A 23855-nucleotide genomic window follows, 5' to 3' on the forward strand; every position below is an offset into this window, starting at 1 on the left:
TTTATATCCGTAAGTCGTGATCAAAAAAATTTCAAAGTTATTGGTCTAGGCTGAAGGCACATTTCCTTTATCTGCTTGCCTTTTGCCAGTGAGGAGCAACCAGACTTAAGGCAATTTACATTCAAATATAGACTTCCCTCCCATTTCAGTGGAGTATGAAGCAACGATAATGACAATAACTTCAATAATAATAATGGAACTGACATTCACTGAGCTCCTATTAATAATGAGCCAGTTACTAAGTTAAGCGCTTTACATATATTTCATTCTTTCCTTATAACCACTTGAAAGCGAAAATATTAATTATTATCTCCATTTTACAGATGAGGACACTGAAAATGAAGAGGTTTCCTAAGTTGCTTACTATCATACATTAAGTCTTAGGACCGCAGTTTGAGTCTGAATGTAACTGAACTGAACTCTTAGTGTCTTGTTACCTAAGCAACCATGTGGCCCTGGATCTGTCCAGAAGAGTCTGGATAAAGAGATTGCTTCAGGGAAGAAGTCATCTAGTTCATCCCACCCATGGGAATGAAGTGTTGTTCAGAGTGTGAGTTTCTTGAGCAATGGTATTATTCTCTCTACTCTGTTCAGAACAAAGCAAGGAAAGAAGGAAAAGAGATGCTAGGGTTGGATGTAGGGACAGTGTACTATATTTATCAAAGTAACCTTATGCCTAGCAAAATGCATGATGTATAAGTTACATTCAGGGAATGCTGCACTGAAATGGACTGAACTAATCTTAGTCCCAGTTCTGCTCTTATTTGCTAAGTGATCTTGGCTAGGTCATGTCATCTCTCAAAGTCTCTTGAAACATCTGTCCTGAAGGTTATTTTAAGGATAAAATAACCTTGCTGAGGAACTTAAAGGGCTGTGGAAATGTAAAGGAGGAAAAACTTAAAAATTTTCCTCCATGTGGCTACTTCTCAAATACACCCAGCTATTTGATTTTTATATTTAAGAGGCGGATTTTCTCATGGCATTTTTCTACACAAGATAATTTATCCAAGTTGCAAATATCTGCATTTTGCTCACAGGGCACAAAACCTACTGTCATTTTAAATGAAAAGCAATGTTATCTATTCACATCTTCATCGTTTCTTAACTGGTTTCTGCAGTTAAGAAGCAAAAAGGTTGCTTCTCCCGTCTTAGGAACTCTTCAACATGCATGCTCAATGCTAAGTGACCACCCTGACTGCAAAAGGGTGAAGGAGAAGGTGGAGGTCAGTCTAAACCCTCATTCATCAGGGTAGGTCAGAGGCACAGTGGAGAGAGCGTAAGAAGGAAAGCAGGAACTAAGATTCTATGACAATGAAAAGGAATGGAAAAACAGAGAAAATAGAATAGAAAAAAGGAGAAGGTTGGTAGGGAGATTCCAAGATAGGAGGTTCTTTCCACACAGGGTAAATGAGGAACTGCTGGTGAAGTGGTACCTAGCTCTCTGGAAAAATGAAGACTCTATACTTGAGGATGGGAACAAGGAAATGAACTAACGGCAAGGCATGCAAGTGTCTACATGTAGTCATGCCCTGGCCAATCTGAGTGTGAGTCCACCTGCCATGTTCATGTTAACAGGGAATCTTCTGAGATTTCCCAAGCTTGCCCCAGTCCATTCTTGCTGCTCTGTATGAGGAGGGATGATGCTATCAGAAGAGGCAAAGGAAAGCAGCTCGAGGGACACAGAAGTTTAAGGTGTCAGGAAGTGGCCACATTTCATCTTCCAGTTAATCACTGGGACCTTGCGAGATGTGGAGGCTTTGGGAAAGAATTAAGAGATGGACCTGCTTAGGAGCAAAAAATCTTGTCATAAGGAAACACACCAAGTTTACAGTAATTTTTAGGAGAAAATATTTGGGAAGGGGATCATGAATAATAATTATGGCCTCATTATGCATAGAGTCCCAAACAAATTAAATAGAGTTTAACCCTAAGATGTAAATACAGCTTTCCAGGTACATTTGAGAATAGAAAAGAAAGGACACAAGATTAGAATGTAACCACTAGTGGGGATTCCCTTGCATAAAAAAAGCCATGAGTCTGAGGCCAATATAAAAAAAGAAAAGATACTGTAGTTGAAACATATTGGTGAACATCCTTGAGCCTCAGGTACCAACACAGAAACTGAGACAGTTTCATACCTAAATTTATAATATAGGTCACCTGGCCAAGTGGAGGAACAGATAATGTGTTTGTTGTTGATGAAGTTTCAGATCAGATCAGATCAGAGCAGTTGCTCAGTCGTGTCCGACTCTTTGCGACCCCATGAATCCCAGCACGCCAGGCCTCCCTGTCCATCACCAACTCCCAGAGTTCACTCAGACTCACGTCCATCGAATCAGTGATGCCATCCAGCCATCTCATCCCGTCGTCCCCTTCTCCTCTTGCCCCCAATCCCTCCCAGCATCAGAGTCTTTTCCAGGGAGTCAACTCTCCGCATGAGGTGGCCAAAGTACTGGAGTTTCAGCTTTAGCATCATTCCTTCCAAAGAAATCCCAGGGCTGATCTCCTTCAGAATGGACTGGTTGGATCTCCTTGCAGTCCAAGGGACTCTCAAGAGTCTTCTCCAACACCACAGTTCAAAAGCATCAATTCTTCGGCGCTCAGCCTTCTTCACAGTCCAACTCTCACATCCATACATGACCACAGGAAAAACCATAGCCTTGACTAGACGAACCTTTGTTGGCAAAGTAATGTCTCTGCTTTTGAATATGCTATCTAGGTTGGTCATAACTTTCCTTCCAAGGAGTAAGCGTCTTTTAATTTCATGGCTGCAGTCACCATCTGTAGTGATTTTGGAGCCCAGAAAAATGAAGACAAAAATCAAGAGTAGGATGGGGATGGGAGGGTTTCAACTAGATAAACCAAGAAGTTGCATTCTACTAAAAGTTAAGGGAAAAGGTGCTGACATGCCTGCTAATATAAGGTTTCAGATGGCAAATGAAGAAATAACAAGAACTGCAACTTCTAACCAAATCCTGACACCAGTTCCTGGCAACAGAAATACCAGAAACCTTAGGAGAAATACACTGTACTATCTTTTAGTTAAAACTCACCAAGAAAGAAATGAGGAGAAGACTGAAGATTGTATCTTAGACTTTAAAACAACAAGTATTTAAAAGTTCAGGAAAAAGCTACATATAACTGTTATGGGTCAAACTGTGTGCCTCCCACCCCATCAAAATTCTTCTGTTGTCATCCTAACCCCTCAGTTCAGTCGCTCAGTCGTGTCTGACTATTTGTGACCCCATGAATCTCAGCATGCCAGGCCTCCCTGTCCATCACCAACTCCCGGAGTTCACCCAAACTCATGTGCATCGAGTTGGTGATGCCATCCAGCTATCTCATCCTCTGTTGTCCCCTTCTCCTCCTGCCCACAATCCCTCCCAGCTTCAGCGTCTTTTCCAATGAGTCAACTCTTCGCATGAGGTGGCCAAAGTATTGGAGTTTCAGCCTCAGCATCAGTCCTTCCAATGAACACCCAGGACTGATATCCTTTAGGATGGACTGGTTAGATCTCCTTGCAGTCCAAGGGAGACTCTCAAGAGTCTTCTCCAACACCACAGTTCAAAAGCATTGATTCTTCGGTGCTCAGCTTTCTTCACAGTCCAACTCTCACATCCATACATGACCACTGGAAAAACCATAGCCTTGACTAGATGGACCTTTGTTGGCAAAGTAATATCTCTGCTTTTCAATATGCTATCTAGGTTGGTCATAACTTTCCTTCCAAGGAGTAAGTGTCCTTTAATTTCATGGCTGCACTCACCATCTGCAGTGATTTTGGAGCCCCCAAAATAGTCTGACACTGTTTTCACTGTTTCCCCATCTATTTCCCATGAAGTGATGGGACTGGATGCCATGATCTTAGTTTTCTGAATGTTGAGCTTTAAGCCAACTTTTTCACTCTCCTCTTTCACTTTCATCAAGAGGCTTTTTAGTACCTCTTCACTTTCTGCCATAAGGGTAGTGTCATCTGCATATCTGAGGTTATTGATACTTCTCCCAGCAATCTTGATTCCAGCTTGTGCTTCTTCCAGCCCCGTGTTTCTCATGATGTACTCTGCATAGAAGTTAAATATGCAGGGTGACAATATACAGCCTTGACGTACTCCTTTTCCTATTTGGAACCAGTCTGTTGTACCATGTCCAATTCTAACTGTTGCTTCCTGACCTGCCTACAGGTTTCTCAAGAGGCAGGTCAGGTGGTCTGGTATTCCCATCTCTTTCAGAATTTTCCACAGTTTATTGTGATCCACACAGTCAAAGGCTTTGGCTTGTCAATAAAGCAGAAATAGATATTTTTCTGGAACTCTCTTGCTTTTTCCATGATCCAGCGGATGTTGGCAATTTGATCTCTGGTTCCTCTGCCTTTTCTAAAACCAGCTTGAACACCTGGAAGTTCACGGTTCACGTATTGCTGAAGCCGTCCTAACCCCTAGCACCTCAGAAAATGTGACCCCATTTATAAATAGGGTCACTGCAGACGTAATTAGTTAAGATGAGGTCACACTTCAGTGGGGTGGGCCCCTAATTCAGTGTGATTGGTGTCTTTATAAAAGGGGAAATTTGGAGACAGGTGCACAGGGATGTCACGTAAAGATGAAGGCAGAGATCTGGCTGATGCTTCTACAAGCCAAGGGATGCCAAAAATTGCCAGCAAACCATCAGAAGCTAGGGGAAAGGCACAGAACAGACTACTCCTCATGGCCCTCGGAAGAAGCCAAACCTGATAACATCTTAACTCTGAACGCCTGGCTTCCGTACAATGGCTTTTGAAGCCACACAGTGGCATTTTGTCACAGTAGCCCAAGAAACTAATACAATGATGTTAAGGCCTGATTAGGAAGAATACCGAAGAAGGGTGAAAGCTCTTAGGAAACTCTGCAATCACAGAAAGTTTTGATGAAGAAGGAAAAAAAAGTATCTATCTAAAGAATCAGTATGATTGCCAGGAGATGTGCACAGTAATCTTGGTTTTCAAAAGGGAAACAAGTGAATTTTGTAAAATAGTCTTTATGTCGATCCTGAACTATTGTCTCTTATTCCTCAACCTAGCACTTCCGAGAACAAGAGTAAAAATAACAGGCATTGGAGGCACAGCCTTCGAGTCTGGGCTCACAATGCCCTAGCTGTTTATGCTTCTGTGCTCAGCTTTTCTACCCTGCATACTTGAAGCATCGTGGACTGCTGCCAGGGCCGAGTCACCATTTCAACATGCTCCACGTTCCCCTCCCCATCCAGTGCTCCCAAACTCATCAGTATGTAAGATTTCAGCAATTATTATACCTCTTGTTCCATGAGGCTAAACTCATCTGTCACCACGCTAGTAATACATTTGATCATTCATTTAGAAAGAGTGATTAAAAACAAATTTAATCATTAGTTGATTTAAAGTATCACTATCTAGAAAAAAATTTTCTGCTTTTAAAGTTGTATCAGGGCTCAGTTATAAAATCAGTCTTACTAACCTCCTCGAGCAAAGCTATTGGATGGGTTTACATCCAAATGTCCTGGCACTACCTGCTTAAGCACAGTGGACATTCTTGAAGTCCTCCTTTCAGTCCCTAAAGTCAGCCAAAAAGAAGAACAAAAACCATGTCGTTGGGGTTAACATTACTCAAATGACAAAAAGTTATCTTCATGTGTAGCATGTCTAATTGCTGCCAAACATTGTACTTTTTAAGTACCCAAAGCTTAATAGAGATAACAAGGCACTGTTACTATTTCCTCAGAGATACACACATCTGCAAGATTATAGAGAGTTAGGTTTGGCAAGTGCAATCAGAGAACTGAATGATAAATGAAGCAAGGCATGCATGGTGTTACTTTACAAGAAAAGCCACTTTCTGCTTATGTTGAGCTAATTCAAATAGCTGATTAAGCCAAGGAGACCAGCTTCTCAAGTCACATGCTCCTGTGTCTAACACATTAGGGTTACCTCTACATGAACCCTTTGGGGTTCCATCACATGATAACTGAAACAGAATATTAGTACAAGTCTTAATGGCTTCATCCAAATCTAGTGAAAACAAACTGTACTGCAAGTCATAAAAGGCCACAGAAACTTCAGGAATTTCAAACTTATACATGATGATTTTAATAAACATTCAATAAACATGTTCAACTTACACAGTCAACTCTAATACTGATATTTTAAACTGTGTAAAACAGATTTCAGGAAAAAAAAAACAAAACTCACATGACTTTGTCTTTCCTACCACCTCTCTTACTACTCTTTTTAAAAGGAAATAACCGAATCTCTAAATTTGGTTACTATTTACTAGAAATTTATAGTGGTACCCTGATAAAAGCTAAAGTTACAGACCATAAGGTAAAACATTAAGGGGTCGTGTTGACGGAACAATGCAAATAACTAAAGAGGCTAATCCTAGGAATGAATATGACCTTTCATAGCTGTCAAAAAGAAATGCATTATATCAAATCTTACCTGGAGACAGAGCAAGTGCTGGCCTGACAGTAAGAGGGTTATTGCCACTGAGTTTCTGATGGACAGAAACTGCACTCAGTAATGCTTGCAAGTACTTTTCTTGTTCTATGCTACTGGAAGATTCTAAAGAGGAGGTAGGAGCTATAAAAGGAAAAGATATTAAGTAAAACCATCTCTATATTAATAAAACAGGTTCACTCTATATACATATGCTTATTCCTTCTATATATGGTCTTCAAGTTACCACACTCAAATATAGAAACCAGCCCCACTTAAAACTCCAAACTTAAATAGCTAATCCTCCGATGATAATGGTTTCACCACATATACTTCCAGGCTGCCTCCTCATCCTCCTGAAAGAGCCCAGGCCTGGAAAGCCAGCACACAGCTGTCCTCCCAAGTGGAGGTATAGTTTTTCACTATCCAACCAACTCAAAGATTTACAAAAGACAACATTTCCATGATGACCCATGCCTCTGTTCGGGAGCAGAGGATGGAGTGGGTTCCCTCAGCATCCCAGAATGAGCAGAAGTGAGACTTCCCAATACCAGTAACTGTATTCCAATTCTGTCACACTGGCCTAACAGGGGACGTGAACTTGTAGAGGGTTGTTCTGGGAAGAGTGGAGGAAGATGAGGACATAGGAGCAGCTACTGCTCAATCCCCTGGTCCTTCTAAAACAGGATCAAAAAGTATGCACAGATGGAAACAACAGTGAGAGCAATTCTGGCTGGAGGGAGTCTGAGCCTGGCTTGCATGGAATAAAACAGAATCACTGAAAATGGCCCAGGTACTCTAAAGTGGTATTGGGAGGGGACTGACTAGAAGAACAACAGATAATAACAAGTTTTCTTACAACATGACTAGGAAATAAATAATTAGCATTACTATCTTATATTTTATCAACTTTAAAGTGCCATCATTTTATAAACTCTAAAATGCCATTAATTATAAGATGCACTACTATTTTATTTAATGAGAATTTAAAAACTGCCATTTAAGCCAAGACACAATTCTTTCTGATCACATGAACTGTAGGTCACATTCCCATTTCAAAGATATTAAAATGTGAGTAAATGTGTGAGTTCAAAAAGTGTGAAAAACAATAAATTTATATTATACTGAAAAATCAGAAATGAGTGGAATAAGACAATTTCAAGTTTTCCAACTAAAAGCTCAGTGATATGCTCATAATAATGCTCCTGAGATGATTCACTCACTTTATGTAATCTACATATGTTATGTTCTATCATCCCCTTATGTAGCTTGAGAAGATTCCTTAGGACAGAAAAAGTTAAAAGCCGACTGCCTTCAATATATATATGTTGAGATTCCATGCCAAGCGGAATAACAACAACAATATAGCCCACCAGGCTCCTCTGTCCTTGGGATTCTCTAGGCAAGAAATATTGGAGTGGGTTGCCATTCCCTTCTCCAGGGGATCTTCATGACTCAGGGATCAAACCTTGGTCTCTTGCATTGCAGGCTGATTTTTCACTGTCTGAGTCATGAGGGAAGCCAATAATATAGCATTGTGTGTATAATGTCCTCAAGTCAACTGAATGATCAAAGACATGCTGGCCAACTTTGAACTTTCAGGAAGGAATGGATGAGAATAAAGAAGACATATCAAAAAGCACATGGTTCTACCTACTGAACCACTGAACTTGAGTTTGCTCATTTCCAAAGAGGGAAGTCATTCCTAAGTTGAATCTGGTGTCTTAGTGGTCCTTGGTTAAATTTTTTGAGCATCTGTTTTAAGCTAGAGGTTATGAGAAAGGTTAGCAAAATGTAGCTTCTGACTAACTTCAGACCTCAAACCCAGTGCTCAGAAGTGTCCTCAGAAAAAGGGGGCCGCGCTTAGTGTGCGTTTTTTCTTACACTGACCAGCCTCTAGCTTCCTAAAAACCTTTCCGTTTGAGTGCTCCAAAACCAGGATTTTGGTCTTTAGGTTGCTGACTTGTATGTGTGTGTGTGCGTGACATGTAGGAATGAGACAGGATATCCTATATCACATAGGACAGAATACCTATTTACTTCTGAAGCTAGTAAATATATCTGAATACTTCCCCCCCAAAAGAAAACAATTATTATATCTGTTTCCATTTGTGGATACTCTGGTTTGCTGAAATGAAAACAGCTAGAACCAAAGACTTTACTATGTTAATTTCTATTAAAATTCAAATATAGACAGACATATTAAGCAAGATGTCAAATTCAAGGCGGAGCCCCACAGCGTCAACTCTAGTTCTTAACTGAACAGACTATACACAGCGCACTGGAAAAGTTCACATGTGAGAGGCTTGATGAAAAGGGCACAACTAGCATTCCTGGACTTTACTTCCTGAATTTTTGGAATACCCAGAAGTGGAAGGATCAGAATAGTGCTGTGGAGAGTTGCTTACCTGCCTGAGGGGAGTTCTGAGACTTAAAAAGGCCAACCACTCCCTTTCCATGGAATCCTCCAGATCGGAGGAGCAGGGTACTGCTTCTTGAGTTTCTCCAACATACAACAGGCAGGCGATTGTGTCGATAGCAGCGGGCTACTCTTGGTAAACTACTGTCCTGTACAGCTTGAGGTACAACTAAAAGGCCAGGATAGCTTCAGGGGTATGGAAAGGAGAAACAGGATGATTTGGGTGGGTGAGGCAGGGTCGGGGGAGGAGAAGAAAAAAGAAACGGGGAGAGAAAGAATACAAGCATGTGAATTTCATAAGTTCACAGCAAATTTCTAAGACTCAGAAACACTGGTGGAGAGATAAGACATATATTTCAAACATGAAACAATTCAGTTCTTTGGGGGTTGAGAAGAAAAGGCCTAGATAGTGAAAACAACTAGCTCATCTACTAATCTTTTCTTTTTTTTTTTAAATAAGCCTTCTTCAGTGATAATGCAAGCTTTTGCTGAGTAACGTTAAGTGTAAAAATTAAAAACGGCATACGTAACTATTAAAAAGGCCTCCAATAAACAAGATTTCCCTTGCCTTATATACAACTTGAATAAAGATTGCAAGATTAATGTATTAATGTCAACTTTATGAGAATGACAAATCAAACTGTCAACTCCTTGGATTACTGAAATGACAACAGAGGATAAAGTACACTAACATTCAGAATTCCAGAGATGGTGAAAGGATTAAAAATCAAAACCAAATGATTTTTGGTATGAAAACAATATGTTCAAATGTCAAGTAAGTGTAAATATTTTATTAACACTACATGTTGATAATTAAAAAAAAAAGATTAGCTCATAAATTTACAGGATATGATGCTGGGAAAATTAAAAACAGACAAGATAGATAAAAACTTATTTATCTTGTTTTTATAGATAAGTACAAGAAGACAGGCAGCTTTCAAAGCAGTTCTTTAGTTTATTTAGAAATATTAAAGAGATTCCATGTTAATAACCTCCTAACCTCTAATCCCATGTCTTTTGTGTGTGTGTGTGATTTTTTTTAGAATTGTGGTAAACTGTACCTAACATGAAACTTAACATGTTAACTATCTTCAGTCCACAAATCAGTGACATTGTCACAATACTGTGCAATTGATCACTTCCCGAACTTTTAATCCCTTATCTTGTTATAAGTCAGTGCTGAGAGCAGGGAGAGAAAACCCAGTATGTGGTCATATAACCTTCAATGGCTTTAGTAAATGCCAATTTTATTTCTCTTATTTACCCAGAGATTCCCTGGAAGCATTCTGAAAGCCTAGCACTTTCGTGCTTCAGGTTTACAGGCTGTCTTTTTCTAATACCACAAACTGATAGAGAGTCATAGTTGTAGACATAATCATTCATAAAGACTTGAAAAGCAGTTCCATTATTAGGGTCCTATGCTTCTTTTCTTTTTTAAATCGCAGTACAGTTGTTTTACAATGTTGTGTTAGTTTCAGATGTACAGCAAGGGCTTTCTCTTTCTAACTCCAGTTTAGTATTTGTTTATTGCTCCTTTTGGTTCTAGATACTATAGTGATTTTGTGTATTAGATAAGAGAGTAATGCTTAATAGCTTTGGGTACTGTTTCAGTAATTGGGAAAGAACCAACACACTCCTCTACCCCATTCCCCCGTCCCTTCCTTCCATGGCATTAGCACCACAGACCATGCTCTGCTACACACAGGATCTAAGACTTTCCTGGTCCCAGGCATGGGCCTGAGTGACGGCTGGATAGCTACTGGTGCCAGGGTAAAAAGCATACAGCCTGAAGGCCAGCAGAGGCTATTCTCAGGACCAGTGTCATTTAGCATGAAAGATATATCCATTTATCCTGCCACCCCCTCTATTCTACCACCACTACTTAGAGCTACCAGCCATGGGTACCAGAGGAAGCCTTGAGGTAGACTGAGCTTTAGGAGCTGCTGTGGAAACTTTTAGGGCTTCCCTCATAGCTCAGTTGGTAAAAGAATCCACCTTCAATGCAGGAGACCCTGGTTTGATTCCTGGGTCAGGAAGATCTGCTGGAGAAGGGATAGGCTACCCACTCCAGTATTCTTGGGTTTCTCTTGTGGCTTAGCTGGTAAAGAATCTGCCCACAATGCGGGAGACCTGGGTTTGATCCCTGGGTTGGGAAGATCCTCTGGAGAAGGAATACTCCAGTATTCTGGCCTGGAGAATTCGATGGACTGTAGTTGATGGGGTCACAAAGAGTCGGACACAACTGAGCGACATTCACGCACTCTGGAAAGTGGAAACTTCCGATCAAAGAATAACACATATACAAATAGCTTGAAACATACATGAATTAACACAAAAAGAAATCCATTTCATTAGCACCTAGGTCAAGAAATGGACCATTCATTACCAGCATCCAAAAAATCCCCTTGTGTCACCTCCCAATCAGTGTTTCTCCCTTTTCTTCCTCCAAAGATTATCATTAAACATCCTTGACTGCTAACAACATGGATGAGTTTTGCCTGTTTTTTGAATTTTACAAAAAAGGAACAAATAGAATTTATTTTTTTGTGTCTGGCTTCTTTTTCTCAACAGTATGTTTATGAGACCCATCCATGCTATTGCATGCAACTATAGTCTGTTCATTTTCATTGATGTAGAGCTGGGGTCCCCAACCTCTGGGCCATAGATCAGTGCCTGCTCTCAGATCAGAGGTGGCATAAGATTAGACATGAAGCACATAATAAATGCAATGTGCTTGGACCATCCTAAACCCCCACACCCACCTCCCCCTGCAGATCCATGAAACTGGTCCCTGTTGCCAAAAGGTAGGGGACTGTTGCTGTCTATTATCCCACTATGTGACTATATTACTTATCTAATCCTTTTATTGTTGATTTTGAGTAGTGTCTAGCTTTTGACTATATAAGAAACATGTTGCCATGAACATTCTTGTAGTTGTTTTTTGGGAGTACGTACGCTTTCCCAGATGGAGTAGGCTTTCCAAGAAATACATAACAAATTGTGCACATGTTCAGTACAGGTCTAGAAGTTTAGTAGATGCTGCCAGGGAGCTTTCTAAAGTTATTTAACCAATTTACAGTTACACCAGCAACAAAGAGTTCTACTTGCTCAACATTTTTTACTAGCACTGTGTATTGTTGGTCTTTTAAATTTTAGCCATTTTTGCAGGTATAAAGTTGTCTCATTGGGACTTTAATTTGTATTTATCTGAAGACTAATAAAACGAGCACTGTTGGAAGATGGAGGGAACTAAAAGTGCCTACCAAATTGAGAAGGCATCTTGAGATTAAAGCATAGGCAGGCAGCTCCACAAGTAAATACTATATATTTATATATATATATAAATATAATAATAAAATGGACCATTTCATTAGAGGGTAACTTACTCACAGGGTGGGATCTATCAGTGGATAATGATCAGGAAACATTTGCTACTATACTCTGAGCCCAGGACAATTTTATAGTCAACCTAGGGTATGGAGGTAGGTGCTTAGAAACAGGATGTGCATTCCCAAGTTAAGAATAATAGGTCACTAGTCTCAAGGGCCCTGGGAATACTTCAGGGAAGGTTTTCATCATTGTTTGGGAACTAACAGAGCATACAGACTACCTGGTCCTAATAAGCATTAAACAATATCTATTAACTACAAAGCTCTTGATGACAGAGAAGTGATTCACTGCATAGTAGTGTTGGGCAGGGTCAGCGAAAAGACAGGAGAAACTGTTAAGGCCCAAGATGGCATCAGTTATGCCAAGAGTCACATAAGCATCTTTTTAGATATTTATTGCCCACTAGGATATCCTCACAAAAGAGGACATCCTCTGCCTTTGGTTATTGCCTTTTTATCCCCCTAATAATGTTTTCTGATATATAAAACTTCTTAACTTAGCAATCTTTTACTTTATGGATAGCTTTTTTCCTGTCTTAAGAAATATCTTCTAGAAGCTTTATTTAAAATTTTAACCTTTTTCATGTAGATCATGTAGCTCTACAGATCAGTGGGAATTGATTTTTGCCTATGTAGTGTAAGGTAGAGGTCAACATTAATTTTTTCCTTGTATGGATATCCAGCACCATATATTGAAAAATATCTTTTATCTACTATTTTTAAATGCTATCTTTATCTTAAGCCAAGTGTTCTCATATGTTGAGATTTTTCTATATTCCCTATTTTGCTCTAGTGATCTGTTTATTCCTGTGAACATTCGATACTGCCTTAATTACTGTTACTTTATATAAAGTCTTGATATCCTATAATATTATTCTGTAAGACGATCCTGCTACTTCTGGCCTTTTGCATTTTAATGTAACTCTTAGAATCATCTTTTCAATTTCTGTGAACATTTTGCTGGGATTTTGATTGCGATTGTATTGACTCTATAGGTCAATGTCTGGAGAAATCACAGTTTTAGAGTACTGAATATTCTAGTCCAAGAACATTAAATATCTATTTATTTGTCATCCTTAATACTGTTTTGACTGTACCATGTAGAGATTTTATACATCTTGTATTAGATTTAGTCCCAAGTGTTTAATAATGTTTTTTAGTGCTACTTTAAATAGTACTAATAGTATCAAAATAACATCATTTAAAATTTCATCTTTTAATTGTTTTTGGTGTGTATATACATGACTAATTTTTTATAATAACCTTGCAAATTTGCTTATTAATATAACAAGTTTATCAGTTGAGTCCCTCAGATTTTCTGTTTAATCAGATCATCTGTGAAAAGCAGTTTTATTTCTTTCCTTTCAATCTTTCTTTTATTATTAATTTTTCTAATTTTTGTGTACTTCCTAAGACCTCTAACACAACACTGACTAGAAGTGGTGATAGTGGGCACTTTTGTCCGGATCTCAGAGTACAAGGTGTCAATACTTTACCTTAAGTAATTTTTGCTGCAGGATATATTTTTTAGAAACTTAGGAAATTAAGAAGCTCTCCCTGTATTTCCAATCTGCTTAAAGTTTTTTGTAAAAACTCATATATTATACTTTATAAATGCTTTTCTGTATACAATGAACTTACAATAGTCTGTAATTCTTTTAATGTGGTGAACTGTGCTGATTAATTTTCAATTGTTAAGCAAGTTTAGCATTCTTGTAATAAACTACACTTGGTCATAATGAATTCTGAATGAAATGAACCTTTTGTCATTATGAGCCATCTTTTTTTTATTGCTAGTAAAATTTTACTTTAAAATATATTTTACAATTTATATATTGACGATAGCTTTATTTTAAAAAGGTGGTTTTGCATGCTGTATTCTTTCTGTTCACTTTCAACCTTTTGGTAATTTTGTATATTAGATATAGCCCTTAAAAGCAGCATAAAGCTTAAAAAATTCGGATTATCTTTTTCTTTTAACTGGAACATTTATCAATATTATAAGTAATATAATTACTGATATATCTGAATTTATTCTATCTTACTATTTGCTTTCTATTTGTCCCATCTGCTGCATGATTCCTTTTCTCTCTTTCTTGCCTTCTTTTGGATTATTTACTATTATATTTCCTTCTAATAGCTTATGGGTTTATGCTATTTAATATCACCATAATCTCCTTATAATAATCATTAGAATAAATGGTATATTCAGACTTTATTTTGTTTCTGACAGAGTGAAATGATAAATAACATCTGTTTTCTCACTGTCAGATAAGATTTTGATAACAAGCTTCTCAAATAGCAGGACGTCACACCTTATGCCTTTGCTTACACTTAACTACAAAGAAAATTTGGTTAGAAGGACAGAGTATTAGGAAAATTACTGCATACTCAACAAAGTCACAGCCTGTCAGTACTTAATGTGAAATTTTTATTTATCCCAAATGTCAATCTACATTCCCAATATGTTTCTCAAGTTTCACATTTGTATTTGTACACTTAAACTGTCATTTAAAATGAGATAGCTACAGTTCTTCAAGAACAGCAGGGCTTAAACTAATAGTAACATTAAGACAACTTTCTAAAATATGTACAAGACTTACAAGTTACAAAGTACTTTCACAGTGTTATTGTATTTAATCAAACCAGAAATTTATACATGCAAAGAAAAGAACTTACCTGAAAATGATCAAACTGGTGGAGGGTAAAAATGTAGTTTTAAAAGACATAAAGCAGGAAATAGGGCTTAACAGATATATATAAAATAGCAGTAGACACAGTAGAAAAAAGAACATGTGTTCATATTATTCTTTAAGTAATATCTCTTGAAAAAATTCTATTTAGACAGCATAAGGAAACCTGACCTACACTTGGATTAGCAAATTACGGCCTGGGCCCAAACTGGCCTTGCCCATTTCTTTATGTACTGGCTATGGCTGCTTCAGTGGCAGAGTTCAATAGCTGCAATAAGAGAACATATGCTGAGTAAAGTTGAAAATATGTACTATCTGGTCCTTTAAGGAAAAAGTTTGCAGTCCCTTGACCTACAGTATATTTTCATCTCTCCTCTGCCTGGGCAAATTCTATTCCTACTTCACGCTATCTCAGGCATGCTAGAAGAGGGGCAAACAGGAAGAGAAAGACAAATATGGGAAATTCATAAAATGGACAGAAACTATTACCATCCACTTTCTGATCTAACATAGGCACTGTTCAGTGATACAGCTATACTTGTGAGAATGTCAGTGAGACGCTTGCACATGCTGCACAAAAAATGTCCCTTAAACACACATACCCCTGGACAGCCTGCTCCTGTTTTCCAGCATCTCTCTCTTGGCTATGGATGCAAATAGCCCATTCAAGACTCAAATGGAAGAAAGGAAGGTCTCTTTTGGAGAGACTAACAGACTTACCTCCGGCAGAGTGAGTACATCCTGTTGGAGGCAGTGATTCGAAAGTACTCTGGTTTAGAGCGAGAGGAGCTGCCACTTATGGTTCCCAAACCCAAACGCTGATAGTCTCTGAAACAAGCTTTTTCTACTAGCTGTTCCATTGTAGATTTCTCTGAGGCCTTTAGAGTGGTACTCGTGGGGAGTTCACTATCATCTGAAACTTGATGGCAGAAACAGGTTTTGAAGAAATGAGATAGCTCAAAGTACAGGATTAAAAACTTCCTTCTAAAGAGGATCTTTAACCAAGAGAGGTTTATATTAAGGCTAGAGGTGCTATGTATGCCAAAAATTGAATCATGGAACTTCTATGAGGCATCATTATGCTCAAACATAAACTGTAATAGTCAGGAAATAAAATATTAGGAGCTCAACTAACTCAAAATGTCAGGGAAAGTAACTTAAAATTTCTAAAAACAATATAATTTTGAATATATTACCCATATTTTTCTTTGTTAGTCAGGCTTGATTTTTACTGTCCACCTGGAGTGATTTCTATTTAGGACTCTGTAAACACTCATACTTTGTGAGAGACTAACCTATTAGTAAAACTCACCTCTAACATAATCATTACACAAACTCATCAGGTTTCAGTTAACTTTAAAGAGCATACACTTTCATTAGAAATTCTTAATTAAGCAGAAGTTCACTACTGGGAAAGGATCTTTCTTAGATATGAAGAAGTTATATTTGGTGGAAGTTTTATTTTGTCAGAGGATGTGGTGTACATGGGAAACTCCCTCAATTTTGCAATCACAGGTTACAGAAGCCTTTAAAATTTTAGATGTTGGAAGAGTTTACCCAATAACCAAGTATTTTAGGGAGGATTAAAAACAACAACATTCCTAATTGGTACTGCATGTTCTAACTAAAAAAAAAAAAAAAAAAAAAAAAAAAAATTCCATGTTAAAAACTGTCCTAATTTACTTTCCTACTTATTTTTACAATGAGAGAATTAAAATTAACCTTTCAAAGTTTTTGGAAATGTACTCAAAGTTCTAACGTCAAAGGGAAAGATATAGCTCTCTTCAATTAAAAGAAAAAAAAAAACCTAGCTTATTTCTATAAATATAAGCCTTTGTGCTTTAGTTTGTGAACTTCACAATGCAAATGCATCATTAAGTATCAGTTTTATTTGTTTTGGCCTCTTATCTTTAGAAGAGCAAAGAGTATTACATAATTTGGTCTTTTGGAGGAATAATTAGCATAGAACAAGTTTTTGTTCTGTGAAATCATAAAAGCTTTAAATTAGAAGAGTCAATAGTGATGGGTAGCAGTAATTTTTGTATGACTTTCCATGTGACTGTGAGAAGCCCGGGTTCCAATAAATGATCTTTTCACTGCCCCCAGAGGCAAGCCTGTAGCTACACATACTGAAATGGAGACCTTTAGCCAAAGATCTCTCTAAAGATGATAGTTCTTTCTTTAAAATGTTCTTCTGTTGTTATTAGTGGCAGTAAAAGTAGTAGTTGTATAATCACTGGTGATCCAGTCTAAGAGTCTGAGAAGAAAAAGGATGCAATGGCATCCTCTCTCTTAGATCAGATTCTCTCTAGTGTTAATTCCATAAGCATACTTGACATTGGGTTAAGGAATAGAAAAATTTTGCTACTAGTTTCCTGACTGAGTTATCTCAGCTTCCCAGGTTCTGCTCTTTTAGATATTTAGCAGGCATTTTTTTCTTATCACCTAAGAATGCCTTCATCTTAGATTCCCCATATAGATTAGGAGTACCCACAATGTTCTCACCAAAACCCCAAATATTCAACTTTGAATAATTTATGCCCTTATTTTCTTATTATTCCATAACAATAAAGTACAGGGGACTACTTTATACCTAAATTTCCTGTGCAGTGGGATTTCTTTCTTTCTCTTTTTAATGAGACCCACATGCTGCTGCTGCTAAGTCGCTTCAGTCGTGTCCAACTCTGTGTGACCCCATAGACGGCAGCCCACCAGGCCCCGCCGTCCCTGGGATTCTCCAGGCAGGAACACCCACCTAACAGTGGCCAACTGGCTCTATGGATTTAGTGGAGGAGTGTGTGTGCTATGTCGCTTCGGTCGTGTCTGACTCCCTGCGACCCCATGGACTGTAGTCTGCCAGGCCCCTCTGTCCATGGGGATTCTCCAGGCAAGAATAGGAGAGGGTTGCCAGGCCCTCCTCCAGGGGATTTTCCCAACTCAGGGGATGACCCCGCATCTCTTACATCTCCTGCATTGGCAGGCAGGTTCTTTACCATTAGCGCTACCTGGGAAGCCCAAAGGAGGAATACAACTTAACAGAATCTTATCTGAACAATGGAATTCTAGGAAAACCAAAAAAATTTTTTTTCCAGTTCTGAGAAGGTGGTAAGTACCTCCCATCTTATGAGGTAGGTTTTTAAGAGTCAGGTTTAAGTGCAACTATGTCTTTCTCTCTTGTTCTTACTCATATAAGAAGAAAGAACAAAGTTCATTCACGAAGGAAAAATGAGTTCTCACATACCAGATACGTCATCGTCTTCATTCCATCCAGGACGGCTCACTCTCTCTTCCACAATCGTCCCTGTCCTCCTCTTCAGTAAATACTGCCGCCCAATCGTCATTTTGCCTGCCCTTTTAGCACCTTTCACAATGGTTTTCGAGAAAGTGCTGCGAGTTATAAAACCAAAGAGAATGTTAATTTACTATGAAAATGCCACTTACATTTTTTGATACCCATGTTGCTCAACTTGTTTTTTCTCTACCGCCACACCCATTAGTATTATCCAGACCTTCATTAAGGCTCTCTTTCTTCAGGTCACTTTTTATATGGCAGAAGGCTAATTTACTATATAACGTTATCATCAGGACACTGTGTTAGGCAAAAAGTGCAAGAACCTAGAGTGGGACACAGACTATTTCTCATCCCCAATCTAAACTCCTCAGTTTGGCTTTTTGTCAAGCATGCCCCCAACTCACTCTGTTTATCCATGCCACTGCCTCCACCAGAGACCATGCTTGCAGAAGTCCTCCTGCATGGAAAGCCAGCCTACCTCCTTCTCTACTGATTCAGAATCTCTACTAACTCATAGGTTTTCTTTAAGATCACCACAAATGTAGCTGGTAGCACCTCCACTTATTTCTTAAATGCTTTAAATGTGTAAGTGTAGTGTCCTGCCTTCTGACACTAGAAACCTTCTGAGATATGGAAAAGAATAATTAACATAATTCCCTTTTCTGAGAGGAGAAAAGACAAGAAATCAGAAATCTGAGTACCCTTTTGAGAATCAGCTTTAATTACAGAGAAACTAGGATTTAAGATATTTGGATCTAAAAGTACCTTATTTAAATAGTTTAGTTTTTATTGCTGATAGAAATTCTGGGTGTAGATATTTATAATCCAAAGAATTAAACAAAGGTCCCATTTCCTGAATAATCATATTGAGGTGAAGGTTTCAAGTAAGAATGTTTTTGATTTATTTGTCCACATACAACAACAGAACTTTTCCTGTGTTTTCTTGTTGTTCAATGAAAAGTGATAAGGATTCTTTTATAGACAAATAGTTTTATCAGACCTCATCTTTAGTGATCTGAAATGTAAATTTGAGGGTTATGGACCTCAAATTAAAATGCTGTTTTATGTAATTTTTAGAATTCACGCAATATAGATATTTCCTAAATTAAGCCTTTTGTGAATCACTTCAGATGTAACTTAAACTCAAGGGGATTTTTGAATGTTTTCCCAGCTAGAGCTGTATCTTTTGTTTTATATATGCAAGATAATACTAAGAGATTTTAAGGTTTAAAATTGATATGTCTCTGTTGTAGCTTGATAGAATAAGCTTGATTTTACAGATATATAACCACCCTCACCCCAACAGTTTCTAAACATAAAACACCATACAAAGCTTTGTTTCTTCCATAGAGAGTTAAAACAATGAATATCATAGGCTCCTCTGTGACCACACAGTGCTAAGATGCAACGCCTGGCTCACCATTTCAATGTTTAAAATGCTGTTCATGCTTCTTCAGCATCTCACACCTGCATATGCGTGGTCTCCTTTGCTTACCAGGTAACAACGGTACAAGTGGCTAGCCATGCAGTTTAGAAACGACATACTGCCTGCAGCCTCAAATGGCCTATCATCTCCACCCGGCCCCACTTTCAGGCAAAAGGAAGGCCTTTTCTCCAAAGTCCGCAGAGTAACCCTAATATGTAATTTGTACTAGCAGATGCCCAAACTCCAGGTGATTAATGGTGAATGGACTGCAATATTAACCCTTATATTTTACCATTAATTGAAGAACATTTTAAAGCAATTATTATTTTGTAACCATTCAAATGTAAATGTTTCAACATAAATTCATAAACATTTTCATTAAAAAATAAGGGTTCCTACTAAAGAAATGTGACAAAAGGAAATGCAATGACTGATCCTGGATTGGATCCTCTACCAGACAGAAAAAAAAGGAGCTGCAAAGGCTCATAAGCAAAATTTAAATATGAAATCTGGTCAGGTGAAAGTTTTATATCAATTAAATTTCCTGGTTGGATTACTGTACTGTGGTTACATAAAATAATGTCTTTGTTCTTAGAAATATATATTGACATATTAAAGAAAAAAGGAGCATTATGTATGTAACTCAAATGTTTAAGAAAATATATATGAGAGATAAAATGATAAAGAGAATGGAATAAAGCATAAGCAACTGGTGAATCTAGGTAAAGGGTATACAGGACTCCTTTGCACTGTGTTGTAACCTTTGTATAAATTTGACATTAAATAAAAAGCCCATCAGCAGACGAATGGATAAGAAAGCTGTGGTACATATACACAATGGAATATTACTTAGCCATTAAAAAGAATACATTTGAATCAGTTCTAATGAGGTGGATGAAACTGGAGCCTATTATACAGAGTGAAGTAAGCCAGAAGGAAAAGCACCAATACAGTATACTAATGCATATATATGGAATTTAGAAAAATAGTAGTGATAACCCTATATGCAAGACAGCAAAAGAGACACAGATGTGTAGAACAGTCTTTTGGACTCTGTGGGAGAAGGCGAGGGTGGGATGATTTGAGAGAATAGCGTTGAAACACATATATTATCATATGTGAAACAGATCGCCAGTCCAGGTTCAATGCATGAGACAGGGTGCTCAGGGCTGGTGCACTGGGGTGACCCAGAGGAATGGGATGGGGAGGAAGGTGGGAGGGGGATTCAGGATGGGGAACATGTGTACACCCATGGCTGACTCATGTTATAACCTCCAATTAAAAAAAAAAAAGAATGGGGAAAAAAAAAATGTTCTCACCTCTCAATCAGAACAAAACTGTTTACTTGACCTGGGTATTGATGGAAACTAAAGGGATTGCTCAAAGGTAGAAACTGAGCAACAGAGGAAAAAGGGAAAATAGAACTTCACATTCTAAAACTGCATCATTAGCAATGAACATGATTGTTCCATATGTCATTGCTGCTCTCCATAACTCCTGAGCTTCGTTCAGTGGGTGTGACAGAATGGCAAACACATACTGACTTAGGAGATGGGTCACATTCCCTGACAGTGACTTTCAACTTTGGGACAGCTGAAATGAAGAAACTGTCTCCTCACCGAAAGGAAGTGTTCTTCTCCTTCTGCTTGGGTGAAATGATCTGTGGGGCAGTTTGTCCAGCAGCAAAGGCAAAGGTGGTAAAAGCAGACTGAGGGTAACGGAGCTTCATCAGCTGCTTCCTGAAGACCTCTACGACTTCTGGGCTCACTTCTTCATCAAATGCCACTTTAACCAACTGGAGACAGAAGAAATTAAACATATCAGAAACATTAAGGATTTCTAGGTAGCTTCCCCGCCAATTACAGAAATAACAAAAAAATAACAATACTAAATGACAAGAGGTTAGAGGTTGAAGGGACTTTGGATATCATGCAATACAATTTAAAATTTTTAAAAATAAAAAAGGGCTCAATAAATTGTGGGCTCAGAAAGGTTTACTTGTGATAGATGGTTGGTTGGTAAGGAAAATAATGTATGCTGAAGTTGGGTTTCTTTAAGACTATCTTTTCTCAATTTCTTTTCCTTTTTGGCTGCACTGTGTGGCTTGTGGGATGTTAGTTCCTTGACCAGAGTTGAACCCGGGCCCTCAGCAATGAAAGTGTGGAGTCCTAACCACTGGACTGCCAGGGAATTCAGGACTGTCTTTTTTAGATGCGATAGGGAAGTTAACTTATAGTGGCTGGAGTAGGAATTGTGTCCTTGTTTAACAACCACTGGTGGTCCTAGATAGGGGATTTTGCCTAAGGAAGTGTCTTCCTATCCAGAGATACTTATAAATCTAGGGAGAAAAAATTCAGTTTGACTAGAATCCTAATTGGTAGACCCATGTGTTTGATAGAGCCTTTAGACAGTGTCTCTTGGCATCTGTTTCTGGAGGAAATGCCTGTGGCTCTTCTACGGAAGAGGCAGAGCTCTGAGACCACAGCATTCTAGTTTAGAGTCCTTTGGCAGTTGGAATAATGAAGAAATCCCTAAGAGATCAGTACTCTCATGTGGCCAGAGCAGGTCTGGACCTACAGATTAGAAGGCTTACATTTCACACAACCAGAATATGGAAGTATTAGGGAGAGCTTCTTGACTAGAAGGAACAGGGCAAGAACTGGAATCCCTGGAAATCTGAGAAGTCAGAACAAGGCACAAGAGTGGGAAGAGCAAAATGTGCTCTTGAGAATTATTATTTTTTTTTTTTTAAAAAAGCAAAACTAAGAAAAGATCACTCTTCTGAGTGTCTGGTTAGCATCAGTAATTCCCACAAGTTCTGAAATGTTCAGCGCTCCCTGGAAAAACCTTGGCTTCACCAAGGTTTACTTATAATCAACAGTACTTTAGCCCTTGCTGTAATTCTCAGAGATCTGCCTCTTCCATAGAAGAGCCACATGCATTTCCTCCAGAAACAGATGCCAAGAGATGCTATCTAAAGGCTCTATCAAGCACAAATTGAAGTATTACATGGCAGAGAATAAGAGTCAACAGTGTGAGTCTGAATTTGTGAGATCACTCAATATCAACAGATTATCCATTGTTACTCTGAGCTGACTGAAGGGCTCAGGGAACAGAGGATTAAATAAATCCAATGCTGTTCATGAGCTGACTCAGTTGAAGATTACCCTCACAGAACCTCCTCCTCCTCCTCCTCCTCTAACTCCTGACCATATATGATCAAAAGAAAGTGGCTACCATTTGTAGATGACGTCATTTGTAGACATGACAAATGTCTACAAATGACAACATCTGCAGAGAAATGTTGACAGCACAGTGGCGGCTCCCTTTCTTGATACCTGAAAAGACGCCGATGTGACCTGCAGTCCTTCTTGCATGTTCTGTTGTAGCTGGTTCTGCATTGTGATCTTCTTCTCCTTGGTGATGGAGGCAATGGGGAAACTTCGTACAACTGTCTGCTCACCAACTAAAGGAAAACAGGGCACAGACTAAGCAACAGCACTTTACAGCTCATCTCTAGTCTCTGCTGCTCATTTTACCAGCCTCTGCTGGAGAAATGTGTCTGGAGAGGACAATGTCCAGGAAAGAAGCAAGATAAACTGCCATGATTCTAGAATTGCATTCATTAATTGTGTTGCATGGCAATTCATTCCTGACACACATTTCTTTCCTGGAGTGCAGGCATGGTCCCAAACTTCCAACCTTCATTCTAGTTCCCCAACCTATTGTGTGTCACACATCATCATCTGGTTTAAGGCATCTTACAGGAAGGGTAGGTATTAAACAGAAGAAAAGAAGTATCTTCAAATATTGAAAAGACATTTATTATATTTAATATAAGAATAAAGCAAAAGAGAAAAGACTGTTAAGGTAGTTAAAATTTGTCTTTAAAATTTTGTCTTTTGAAATCATTTGAAAGATGATGCTGTGAAAGTGCTACACTCAATATGCCAGCAAATTTGGAAAACTCAGCAGTGGCCACAGGACTGGAAAAGGTCAGTTTTCATTCCAATCCTTAAGAAAGGCAATGCCAAAGAATGCTCAAACTACCGCACAATTGCACTCATCTCACACGCTAGTAAAGTAATGCTCAAAATCTTCCAAGCCAGGCTTTAGCAATAAGTGAACTGTGAACTTCCAGATGTTCAAGCTGGTTTTAGAAAAGGCAGAGGAACCAGAGATCAAATTGCC

The 23855-nt window shown here is 38.5% G+C and overlaps 1 protein-coding gene across 4 annotated transcripts in view; it reads right to left on the bottom strand.

Annotated features, from left to right (window-relative positions):
• SBF2 (SET binding factor 2) overlaps positions 1-23855 on the bottom strand; it is a 496673-nt gene that overhangs the window by 45990 nt on the left and 426828 nt on the right. For 2 of the 4 annotated variants that reach the window (XM_027563253.1, XM_027563252.1), the window contains exons 23-29: positions 23003-23130; positions 21284-21459; positions 18188-18333; positions 15667-15865; positions 8854-9050; positions 6449-6589; positions 5469-5564 (exon numbers count right to left, since the gene is read on the bottom strand). In XM_027563253.1, coding sequence (XP_027419054.1) covers positions 5469-5564; positions 6449-6589; positions 8854-9050; positions 15667-15865; positions 18188-18333; positions 21284-21459; positions 23003-23130 — 1083 coding nt within the window. The remainder of the gene's footprint in view (positions 1-5468; positions 5565-6448; positions 6590-8853; positions 9051-15666; positions 15866-18187; positions 18334-21283; positions 21460-23002; positions 23131-23855) is intronic. The other 2 variants (XM_027563255.1, XM_027563254.1) reach the window with 1 other exon arrangement.

This window comes from Bos indicus x Bos taurus, chromosome 15 (genome assembly GCF_003369695.1).
Source record: "Bos indicus x Bos taurus breed Angus x Brahman F1 hybrid chromosome 15, Bos_hybrid_MaternalHap_v2.0, whole genome shotgun sequence".
Lineage (NCBI taxonomy): Eukaryota > Metazoa > Chordata > Mammalia > Artiodactyla > Bovidae > Bos > Bos indicus x Bos taurus.